Raw genomic sequence first — 12,177 nt, forward strand, 5'->3', positions numbered from 1 at the left:
CGTCAAGTTTTTGCTAACAGCCGTTTTGTGTATAATATAGGAACAGATGTTCCTTTCAACAGCTGTTCCTTTTACAAGGAACACCTTTCATCAGAAACCAACCACTTTGGTTGGTTTACTTGGACAAAACAGAAAAAAGGGCACGTTCTGGCATAAACCAATCCAAGACAAACAATGGTAGAGAAATTTTCACTCTCTTTGCAGCTGTTTGTACGGTTTTAAAATGGGGAACTAAAATTTTGGGAAACGATCATCAATATCATCGTTATCATCATCACCATTGTCATCACTGTCATCATAATGGGCATTATCTGGTTCTAGATTACTGTTTCCTTTTCTTGGAAAATTGTCTACACATTCACTAATCAAGTTTACAGCTTCAGTAGATAGCTGTCTATCTTCATACATAAGTTGTAGATATTTTACTTGCCACAATGATAATGTAGATAGAGCGTCCAAATGATTGAGAGCACCGAGAACTTTAATGTCATTACGACAATTGTCTACACAAGGTCTGGGCGAAGAGCAACTAGAATCTAAATTTAAGGTAGCTTTATAGAATATCTATCAGTTGGACGTGGTGACATCATAAATGCTTACCTTTTGTTTCATGCATGCCGGAGGACAAGGGCGGATTTGGGGGGGGGGGGGGGGGGGGGCAGCAAAAGTCATGTTAAAGTAAGAGGGGGGGCAGCAAAAATCAAGTATGCCACATTTTACATTGCAACATTGCACCGGCCCCCCCTCCCCCGTAAATAATGACTAGTGATTCTAGACTGCGCTGCTAGTTTATATAATATATAAACCAGCAGTCCGCCTTCCCCATTGCTCCATGTTGTTTTCGCAATTTGACGCTAGTGAGCATGCCCCTTTGGTTTCAAGGGTAACCGCAGACACAAATCATCGCGTGAACGAAATGTCACGAATTTCTCCTAATGATTTCAGGCACAAAATACAGAGCAAAGCATGCATTTCTTCAGTTCCGTTTGCTTGACGAGTCATAGCAAGTGAGCCCCAGTCAACCACACCTTTGTTTTTGTTTACATCCTAGACTTCGGCTATTATATTTTATTCGGAACATGTCAAAACGAAGGAAATCACTGTAAAGCTTCTAAAGATAATTAAACATACTTTCAGGAACACAAATTACAGTAAAGCAATACCATTTCGCCTCACCATGCAGTATCAATAATTTCGATAGCATCGAAAATGGCGGATATTGACAAGGGTCCCTTAAGGGCCACCCAGAGCCTGTATATCTATTATTTTTATACTTTTTCTGTCTTGCATTCTATAGTAACGTTTCCCGCAGTTGAACAGAGGCTTATATGGAGCACCAAATATGTAGAGGAGTGGAGGTGGATGAAGGCTATTGTAGAACTTTCCATTGATTTGGATGAGTATAGACTGTTGTTGGAAGGCGCATATGAGTCATTGCAATCTCCGTCATATTACCCGAGAAACCTTGTGGCTATCGACAATCTAGAAATGAGAAGATGTTCGGTTAAAGGTAATCTATTCATGTATCCTTTACAAGTAATAGTACAATTTAGACAGTAATCGCGCGAGTAATTTTAAAATCGGAAGAGCTCGAAGCGAGAGGCCGATTTGAAATTACGAGCACGATTACTCCTTGAAATGTACGGCACTAGTTCCAGTTACTGATTAACCGTATTTAGAACAATTACAAAAAATTGTGATTGAATACCTGTAATTTCTCAACCACGTGATCGCGAACAAATTACGTGACAAAGAAGTACGCAGAGATCCAATTTCGATAGAGAATTTTGTTATAGATACGATTAGTCTGTAAATGAATTACTTCCAATGAATAATCATGCACATAAATTGCAGTTAAAAAATTGCCTTAAAAATTATTTCTTCATATACACGCGACTATTTGAAAATTTGAAAACAAGAAGTCTCCAGGTGGTCTGAAATGGAGCAACAAACTGCTAAAGCTAAGAATGTCTATAGATCACAGGAGACGTCAAAGATGTGGTAAGAATTTCAGTGGCGCTCTTGCCTAACGGCTCGCATGTCACATTTTTGTTTTTACCACAGTTTGACGTCATTTGTGATCTATTACCGAACAGACGCACGGCAAAAGGCAATCTGTTTGTCAAAGTGATGGCAGTTTTCTTTCTCACATATACATATATACATCAACGAAGGTGACAGACCGTTCTGAACTCCATTATATCAAATCTTTTTCTTTCTGTAGAAGAGCACCGCATTTCCAACAGTGTATTCAGCGACAACACGCACCAAGCCATAAATTACAACTCTGTAACCGATGAAAGCAACAGAAGACCTAGCTTCACCATTGAAAGGTGTAAAATCATCGACACGGCAACCTCTGCCTCAAAAATGTCTCAAAAGAGCGCCATTTCCTTAGATATTCAGGATAATAGTTTCACCCTGGCCAACAACTTCATCTCTGGAAATCTGTTGGGTGGAATTGAAGCGCGTTTAGGCCGAAGCGATGGAACAAGATTTCCAAGAAGCTTAATATACGGCAATACGTTTTCCGGTAATGTAAATGGAGCAATACTCGTACAAAAAAGAACCGACGTTGAAACTAATTTCAGCGCGGTATACATTACGGACAACATCTTTGAAAGCAACTTGGGGATTGGCAGCACCTTGAAACTTTCTGAGGTGAAAAGTGAGATCTTAAACAACTTTTTCTACAACAACACAGGGATGCACACGATACAATATAACTTTTCCAGCAGGTGGCCCAGAGGACAGAAGTGTGAGTCAAACACCTTCTATCTCAACAAAGGTCTTGGCCAGAACAAAGGTGTAACTATCGAGTCCAACGGACCAATGGAATACCACAGCAACAACTTGAAGAATCCGTCTAACCTTTACGAGTTTAGTTCAACAAGACAAGTCGATTCGATTTACAGTTACTGGTTTGGTTCAGCGAGACCATCTGACCCGATCAATGCAACCCTGAATTGGTGGGGTGTTGAAGAAGGTTCTGTTGCTTCACGCATTTACGCTAAAAAGGACTATTGGAGATGGGCTACTGTAGAATATATACCATTTCACAAGTTGCCACAGGGGAACTTTTTTTCAAGTAAGTACTATAGGTAGTTACAGAGGAGGTGGCTTTTGGGGTTTGAATTGAGTTTGTCTTTCTACCGTGACTCTGTACCTCGTATTAGACAAAACTCCCCCCTGTAGCCAGTATACAGTGTCCCCATAATCCTGTTAGCCAAGGTGTAAAATGTCCACGTACTGAAGCCACTACTGTTAATACAAAGACTTTGTTGTGGGTTTCTACTTCTTTGTGATCATCTCCCTGACAGTGTCGTCCGTTTACATATCATCTTCTTAACAGTCTAGTCCCTTGCCATTTTTATTTCGATACTTTCAAGAACCTTATATTTGGCTAACTGAACCAACTTGCAAGGCAGCTTTAATGGGTGAGAATACAATCACGTTACTCGTAGTTTTGAAATCAAAAGACTGTATGACATAGACATGACATAGCAAAGACATAGCACTTTTTCGTGGACAATTCTGTCCAAGGAGGAAAGGCGCAGTGAAGCACCAACTCATGAGACAAGGCCAGACTACAACACTTCTCTTTGCGATACGTGTGTGGGTTATTTAAACGTCCACTGTCAACCATGTAACACCGAAGATGCAGGAGACGGGGCCTACGATACATATATAGGGAGCTTAAGCACGCGCGTTTTTGAGACGCGGACGGCAACCGGAAGAGAACATTTCACGTGACAGGAGAGTGGTGTCTCCCAGATTTTTATACTAATCATCTCTAATGGAGAAAAGATGCTTAGCAATGTAAATGTGGTTGTGTGCAGACAAGTTAAAAGGGAAAACAGATCACTTCCGGTTGCCGTCCGCGTCTCAAAAACGCGCGTGCTTAAGCTCCCTATAGTCCTTAGACAAGAAGACTTGAACGCCTAGCCATCTGCAGATGTAATTACAAAGCCAGCACATTCTCCTCAGTTAAGATCTTGAGTGTTGTTGGTCAGGTCTGGGGCTCAAACACTGGACCTCCCGCGTAGCAGTCTGGCGTTCTACCAACTGAGCTTACCAGGCGGCTGTTATGATTTAGTGTTTAGTCATACTGATGTTATTCGTTATTTAGATGGTTGTCCCGTTGGCTGGCTGAACATAAAATCAACGTGCTTCGTGTTCAGAGGTGGAAGTAGAACATTCAAGGAAGCCCAGGATTATTGCCAGGTATGCAATTCATTAAGCTACTGATTGTTTTTAACACCTGAGCAAGGAGAAACCACATGCTCCGATACTGGATTGACTGGATTAGACATTGAGTCAATGAACATGATTTTGATACATTTTCGGGGAACAGGAATGGCGCAATGGTGAGGGCGCTCGCCTCCCACCAATGTGACCCGTGTTCGATTCCAGCCCGGTGCCACCTGTGGGTTGGGTTTTTTGGTGGTTTTCGCCTTGCTTTGAGAGTTTTTCTCCGGGCTCTCCAGTGTTCCTCTAACAACGAAAACTAACATCTCCAAATTGCAATTAGACTAGGATAGAAGACCCACATGAAAAATTAGACTAGGATAGAAGACCCACATGAAAAACATGTAGCTTATTTTACTTTTACGCGACAAACCATGCGCGATATTGAAAGTAATATAACACATACGAGAGACAGTAATACACCTCATTTGCGATCACTCTTGAATGATACTCCGTTGTGTGTCGTATTCTCATGGAAACTCGTTGTGGTTATAAATTTGTGTGAAACACTGCCTCGAATGATTGATGTATCTTCTAAGATTAAACCTATAAAGCAGACAACAACATGATAATTAAAAATTCCTTTTTCATACTGTAATGGGAAACCGTTCGTCAGGAGAAGCACTTTATCCCAAATTCATTTTGACGATGGAAATAAAATTGGGATTATTTGTGGAGTAGTTTACAACTGATTTTCGGAAAACCAAACCCACATACTCACTATACCTAATCACAAATTTACACGGACATCCAGTAAACCAATCAAAACTCAAAGAAAATACATGAAGCCAACGCAAAGCGCGGGAAAATGTGTGCGCGCGAGTCACGACAGGCTTTGGTTTTACTTCTGATTTGCTAGCAAAGTGCAATTATAAGCCAATCGTTTAGCGCGGTGACGCACAACCGAAGCAAATGCAAAGTACTTTCGACACTCCAGTTCAAACCCATCAAATAGACCTGTAGATGTTAAGAAGAAAACCACCAGAAGTTCGAGTAACAAATGGACAAAAACTTTGTACCGTGATTATTTACACTGTATTACAAAATTCTGTGTGGCAAATATATTCTCAAAAGAATTTATTTTTGTCAACAAAAAGTGTCGATAACAAATTTGAAATTCATATCAAACACTTGAATGTACTGCTGAAATGAAACTGCTGATAAAATTTTACCTGTGTTTGCACAATTCCTCTATTTTCTCGAGTTCGAGTTATTTCATATCTGTAGCTTTTAGAAAATGCGAAACGGACTGTAATATACTTAAAATTATTCTGGTGAAAGGTTTTTGCCCACGAAAAACTGACCGAAATGAATTGCATGATTTCCTATCGGATTTAGTCTCAAACACTGACTTACTTAAAATATCTTTCAGTCATAATAATATAATTGTCAAGGTTCCCAGTTCGTTCAGCGATCATTTCATTGACTGCTGTATACTTGTGTTTCAGTACCATGCAGGACATTTGGCATCAACTTATATACCAGAAGATATGGAATTGATTAACAAGGCGATACCGGGATCACGACCAGATGGAAAACCGCTTGTTCCTATATGGATAAAAACCGAAGAAAACATGGTATTCTTCTTCTCTCGGAATTCCGTTAATTTAAGAGTAACGATAGTCTAGCAGGTCTAGTGGTTAGTGGAGGGGTCTTAGAACTTTCTTTTAATATATGGCCAATTCCCTCTATGAGACGCGCTTGCAGGGAATCATGGTAGTTGTATTACTCAAAACAAATTTCAAGTCCAAAATGATGAATACAACAACCATAACTCCCTGCAGGCGCGTCTCCTAAAGGAAATTGGCCATTGAAAGGTAATAGGTTTTGACCAAATAAAGAGAGGATTATAGTAAGTAATTTTTCGCTCGTTTTTAAAAGAAAGGATTAGCCCCAGATTGACTGGACCCAATGTTAATAGCCTAACGCTCCGAATGCGATAAAGTTTTAATTTAAGATGTCAATTTCTTCAATTCACCAGGTAGTGGGAAAGACCGGTGAAAGATGTACGATAATGACACTGGACAGGGCTCAAAAAGTTGTCTCGTGTAACAGTCTGTATCCCTTTGTTTGCACAACAACTGCTCGTAAGTTATCGGTATTTAACTAAAAATAATAACACAATAATAAAGGCCATTTATATAGCGCTTTTTTTCCATAAATGTCCAAAAGCGCTTGACAGTTTGCGTAGAAATATTAGTTTTCTTGTTTGTGTCAGTTGTTTGAAGATCTAGGAAGTGGTGATAGCAGTTGCAGCTAAACGGTCCTAATTTGTCTTTCAATTCGATTTATTTTAAATTTTTTAAAAACTTTGAATCATCAGAATATGTAAACTAATATCATACTTTGGTCATCTCTAGGGTCGTGTTACCACTGTGTACCGAACACGAAAATAGATCCGCCAGTGTTGTGTGACAATCCAGCAGACTATGTGACGATAAACTGCTCCCATAATGCACCTTGCTTTACCATCAAAGTTATGCCGTCCACAAACAAACCGGTTTACGTCTTAGGTTGTGCGGACGTGAGTAGAATCATATTCATATCACTGACACAATTGTCTTAGAAATACTTTTTCTCTTTTAATTTAGTCAACAAACCAAACATGTTCCGTGTTTCTATCGAGTTTCAGCGGCATAAATGTACTAACGTTCTTCCACAAATGCCGTTCTCTGATGGGCACCTAAATCCTATTCACAGACACTTAGAAGACGTCTAGAAGCGGTGGTCATTTTGTTTACTAGGGCACACTGTTACGCTAACTCGATAGAAACACTGTTTTCTATTTCTTTAGAAAAAACTGCGATGGAAAAAAGAAAACAAATTGTTTACTTTGATCATCAAAATGTACTAGATTCTGTTTTCTCGAGACATCATAACGTCAACAGCTCGTGATAGTTCTGTGTTTCTATCGAGTGTTTAGAATCACGATTTTTAGCCAATCAGCGTGCATATTTTTTTGGGGAGGGGTTGTTTTCTTAATCTATCTATCTGTAATACCTTAATTGGAAGTCTGGTTCTAATAACCCATACGATTATTCAGTCAGCTAGAATTCTATCTAACGTTATTTTAATTTCTCTCTCTACAAAAAGTACGTTTTTCTGACGATAATTACAAATAAAAGATGTTGTTGTTGCTGTTGTTGCTTCAAGTCAACCTCAGAGTGTAATTAAAAGATAAACTAAAAAAACGTGACCGTTTCTGAGGCACATAAGGGATTTTAAAGAAGGGGGCTCGAGATAGGGACCGCCGAAGGTGTTCCCCTATGGGGGTCCGGGGCATCCCCCCCGGGAAATTTCTAAAATAGGGGTCAGCGTATTACAATGTCTCATTTTTCTTTATTTAGGGGATTCGACCGAACCCCCAGGGTTTAGGGTGACCATCAAAACTGAGCTATCAATATAACTTTTTTAAAAAATGACAAGTAAAACTAACCAACTTTCGCCATTGATATGAAGACATGATTGATCATCGCGGTTATACACACAACTTAAGCAGTTGTGAAATTAAAGCCTGAAAAAAAATCAGGCCTGCGATACAGGTGCAGTGCTTTGCTAACTGAGCTATCAAGCCAACTGTGAGCTGGTCAATTTGTGAGTTCGTAACGTACCCGCAGGCTTAAATTTCACAACTGCTTAAGTTGTGTGTATAACTGCGATGATCAATCATGCCATCGTATCTTTTATCCGAAGTTCAAATAAATGATCTTTCATATGAAAGATATACATGAAATACATCATATATTATTGCACTGCGGGTCTGAAATCAAATGAAACCATGTTGTCTCGCAGTTATGAGCGCAAATTTATTTGCGTCGAGAAGCCTGAACATTTTCAGGACTTCAACGGCGTTTGTACCCGCGACCTCGTGATACCGGTGCGATGCTCTAACCAACTGAGCTATGAAGCCACTGACGTTGGGAGCTGGTCAGTTCTGGGTTCACAACTTCCCGTGATAAGTGAAAGATATATGTGAAATACATCATAAATTATTACACTGCGGGTATGAAATCAAATTTTTCAGGCTTCTCGACGCAAATGAATTTGCGCTCATAACTGCGAGGCAACATGGTTTCATTTGATCTTTCATATATTCACCCGTTATCATACCAGTCCGCTTGTTTTTCTTTCAGGTTATCTTGTCTGACCCATCTGCGGTAAACTGCTCTCAAACTGACGAGCAAGTGTGCTCAGATATTACGGCGAGACTGGCAAGCAACTCTCAACTGATCAGCTCCTGTAGCTCTCTTTGCTGCACGACAAGCAAGTGTAATGGAAAGAACCCCAGGACTACTACCGTCTCAACAGAATACGTGGCGCCATCCACCACTGCATCAACAAAAGGTACACGTAAAGTTTATTTAGGGACCGTTCATTATTTATCTGAGAGGGGGGGGGGGGGGGGGGGGACTGGGTGAAAAATTCAAGAAAACTCCTTTTTTTATCAAGGCACCCTCAATAATGCAAAAAAATTTTTTAGGACCCCCCTATTCACATTCTGATGGCGGGTGTAGCTCGCCATCCGATGTGTCATCTGAGCTGCCAAATTCTTCTATAATTTCTTCCTCCGAGTCATCACTGGTGGCGTCTGTGTCTTCATCACATATCGGCCGGGCGGTAACCAAAGATTGCACTTGTCCAGTGTTTGATCGGCACGTGTGACAGGTGATACGCTTAATTTTGTCCAATGTTCACATTTACTGTACATATACATATAGAATGTCACACTTCTCTTATATGGTTTTCTTTATTTCGCAGAAGAGTTCAACCACTTAATAACATACATCTGTAGGATATTTTAATATACGTTTTGAGATTTCTTGATCCATTGTAGAACTGGTGTAACAACTATACAATTTAATAATCGTTTTGTTGCTGTTGCATTGCTGTAAATATGTGTATAATTATGCTAGATTTTTAGTAGTGTTTTAAGTAATACCATATACAAAAGGTTAACTTCTCCATTTAAAACATTGACCTTTTGAAAATTTCAAGGCCCCCCTCCATAACTCAGCAATTACTCCAGGATCCCCCCTTTTTTAGTGGCTAAAATTTCAGGTCCCCCCCCCCCCCCTAAAATCACCCAGCCCCTCCCCCTGCGATAAATAATGAACGGTCTCTTACCACAGAAAAAGAAACAGAATGAGTGCATCAAGTCGCTGTTGACAGAACGCCTCACTTACCTGGGTAAAATTACCCCCAAGGGGGTACTCCCATATGTGGGCTATTAAGATTGTCGCGGGATAGGTTAGGGTGTTTTGAAGTTCTCGATTCTTAAATAGCTTATCATGTTTTTCGCTGTTGACACTTTGTTCCGGGTGTGATCCCTAGATAGGGTACCTAAATTGTATCAGCTAAAATTACAGTGTGTAAATTTCCAGCTAAACGAGCAACAAACGATCCGTTAAAATTGAACTCACCGTTTACTTCCAATGTTACAGAAATGAGATAAACTTGACCCGTTCACGCTATTCACAGTTTTTGGTTTTAGCGTATTAAGTAATATTCATTCGGCCCTCATCCTTGAATAGGGTCAGGTTTTAAGACATTTCACGGCACACACCCATCCAAAATTTACACAAGTAACCCCTCCCCCCGGACAATTACTAAAAGATGCGAAAAAGTACCCAGGCTCAGTTATATTTTGTAAAAAAAAATATCCAATAAAAATCCCATGTAAAATAACACTAGCTGTTATTATAATGGCTTGAGTCCAAGAAGATTATTAAAAAAGAATTTTGAGTGCATGTACTGCGGGCTTTTGAGCCTGCGTGATTATCAAATTTAAACAAATCATGATAAATGTTTTAATTTCTAGTCCTTTCGAGACAGGAAACGGGAGTAAGTACTTGATCTTCAGGAGGGGCTGTGGTCTCCCGGTTTGCGCGCTCAACTCCGGATCGAGCTGTCTGGGTTCGAGCTCTTGCTGGGGGATAATGTTCTGTTCTTTGGGCAGGACACTTTACTCTCATAAAACGGGTATACCGGCGAATTTAATGTGGGGAGTAACCCTGCAGGCTAAAGATCAACCGGAGGTAAACGCCGACCTTATAGGCTCGTATGCATAGTTTACCTAACTTACCTTACTTGATGTTCATATGTCATTTTATATGACAGATTTCGCTATTGAATGCTATGATTGTGCCAACCAGCTCGACGTTTCTAAAGGATACGAGTGTGACGGTGATAGATTGATCACGTGCCCTAGATCCTACGATAGATGTATGACAATGAAGTACACCTTGTCTGCTGGACAATCGGGCCCAGTCCATGTCGAGCGCAGAAGCTGCTCCAAGAGTGCTTCGTGTGACCCGAAAAACCTGTCTAATAGTAAGTGCAATAGTCGTAATTACTGTCATAGAACCCGTTTGTTAATTGAAAGCATTAACACTGAGACATTAACCCAACAGAAGAAGCATTCTAGTTTTGCCGTACCCCACCTCACCTCGTCTCATTTCACCTCCTTGATCACTTCACCTCGCCTTACCTTCAAGGCCTCCCCTACATCACTTCATCTCACCTCACCATACCTTTGACTTTAACTATGTTCACACTTAGTGCCCAAGTTACTTAGTGCGGCGCCAGAGTACGATTCTCGCTGGACACTTATGTTAACACGACACCTATTTTCCTAGCACTCGCACCAGAATTCGAAACAAGGTTAAGTACAAGGTCACGTTCTTGCACGGGGGCGCTAAGTGGTACCTGATACAGCAGTATCTCACGTTGCGGCCATCTGGTTATTACGCCCTCTTTGTTCCAGCCCGAATAAAAGCTCATTCAGTCATTTTCTTATTTAAAGAACTCCTTTATACGAAAACCCCGTTACTACGGCCAGATATTTGTGGCCCGTTGTTAAACCGGGAGGATTCCACTGTACTTGGGTACTTAGAGTACCCAGAGCACCCAGAACGCAACACTATTCGGTGCTGGTGCCCAGGCAGCAGCACCAAGGCACTAAGTGTGAACACAGCCTTAATCGTCATTTTAAATATTGAATTGGCGTTTCGTGTGAAAGAAGAGCTCAAATAATGGACCATCACAATATTGACAAACTTTTTTTTAAATCCAACAGGCTGCACCTTAATGAATGTCACTGGCATGTTGACTGACTGTTCGCTTGACTGCTGTCAAGATAGACTGTGCAATATGCCTAGAGCTCAAGAATCATTAACCAAACCAAACAATCCACCTAAAGCTAGAAATACAGCTTTTGGACTAGCTGCAAGTTTTTGCGCAAGTTTGTTCATTTTAATACTGACAATGTTTGGTATATGTTCAGCCTAACCAGCACAGTCTGCTGTGTTCAAATCTTTTTTTTTCCTGATAGTTTCAAAAAATGGCCACATCACACCAAGGTCAAAAATGCAGTCTTCATAGGTTAAATTCCCTCTTTCTTGTTAAGTTTTTTGATGTCTTTTTTTAAAGCCGCAAGAATTTCGGGTACATTTTGTAACTGGTGATCTGCAATCAATTTTAATAATAATAAAAAAAAAAAAGATTTGCACTGTAGTTGATGATTAGCTTTGATTTTAAGGTGACAGGCCAAATCGCAGGGACAGAAGAGACACTTAGCTCAAGTTCCTCTTTGGTCCTCTGAGCTTCTCTTTCAATACGAGCAATTCTTGTTCTATTTGAAAGAAAATAGATACGCTGGAGAAATTGTAAAAGTTTAACGCAGCTTTATTTCTACGATAACAACAACAACAACAAGTTTATTTGTAAAACACGTAAATAGGGATACACGAAATAAGTAATAGACTTAAGAAGGTACAATGGCCCCTAGAAAATAACTAAGAAGCTAATCTAGCTAGTAGGCAGGATAAATGATTTTACGTCTAAAGGAAAAAAGTCGATTCAGGGAGGCACAAGTATAATAATAGGCAAACAAAGAGTACGACAACAGAAAAAAAAACGGTAAAGATGTCA

At 40.1% G+C, this 12,177-nt stretch overlaps 1 protein-coding gene across 1 annotated transcript in view; it reads left to right on the forward strand.

Moving 5' to 3' along the window:
- LOC138060237 (protein bark beetle-like) overlaps window positions 1–11,756 on the forward strand; it is an 89,369-nt gene extending 77,613 nt beyond the window's left edge. Inside the window, 9 exon segments of the mRNA XM_068905974.1 lie at window positions 1,298–1,510; window positions 2,225–3,088; window positions 4,130–4,224; window positions 5,697–5,825; window positions 6,230–6,335; window positions 6,609–6,772; window positions 8,382–8,592; window positions 10,366–10,578; window positions 11,324–11,756. Of these exon segments, the coding sequence (XP_068762075.1) occupies window positions 1,298–1,510; window positions 2,225–3,088; window positions 4,130–4,224; window positions 5,697–5,825; window positions 6,230–6,335; window positions 6,609–6,772; window positions 8,382–8,592; window positions 10,366–10,578; window positions 11,324–11,535 (2,207 nt within the window). The 3' untranslated portion in view covers window positions 11,536–11,756.
- The last annotated feature ends 421 nt before the right edge of the window (window positions 11,757–12,177 follow it).

This window comes from Montipora capricornis, chromosome 8 (assembly GCF_036669925.1).
Source record: "Montipora capricornis isolate CH-2021 chromosome 8, ASM3666992v2, whole genome shotgun sequence".
Lineage (NCBI taxonomy): Eukaryota > Metazoa > Cnidaria > Anthozoa > Scleractinia > Acroporidae > Montipora > Montipora capricornis.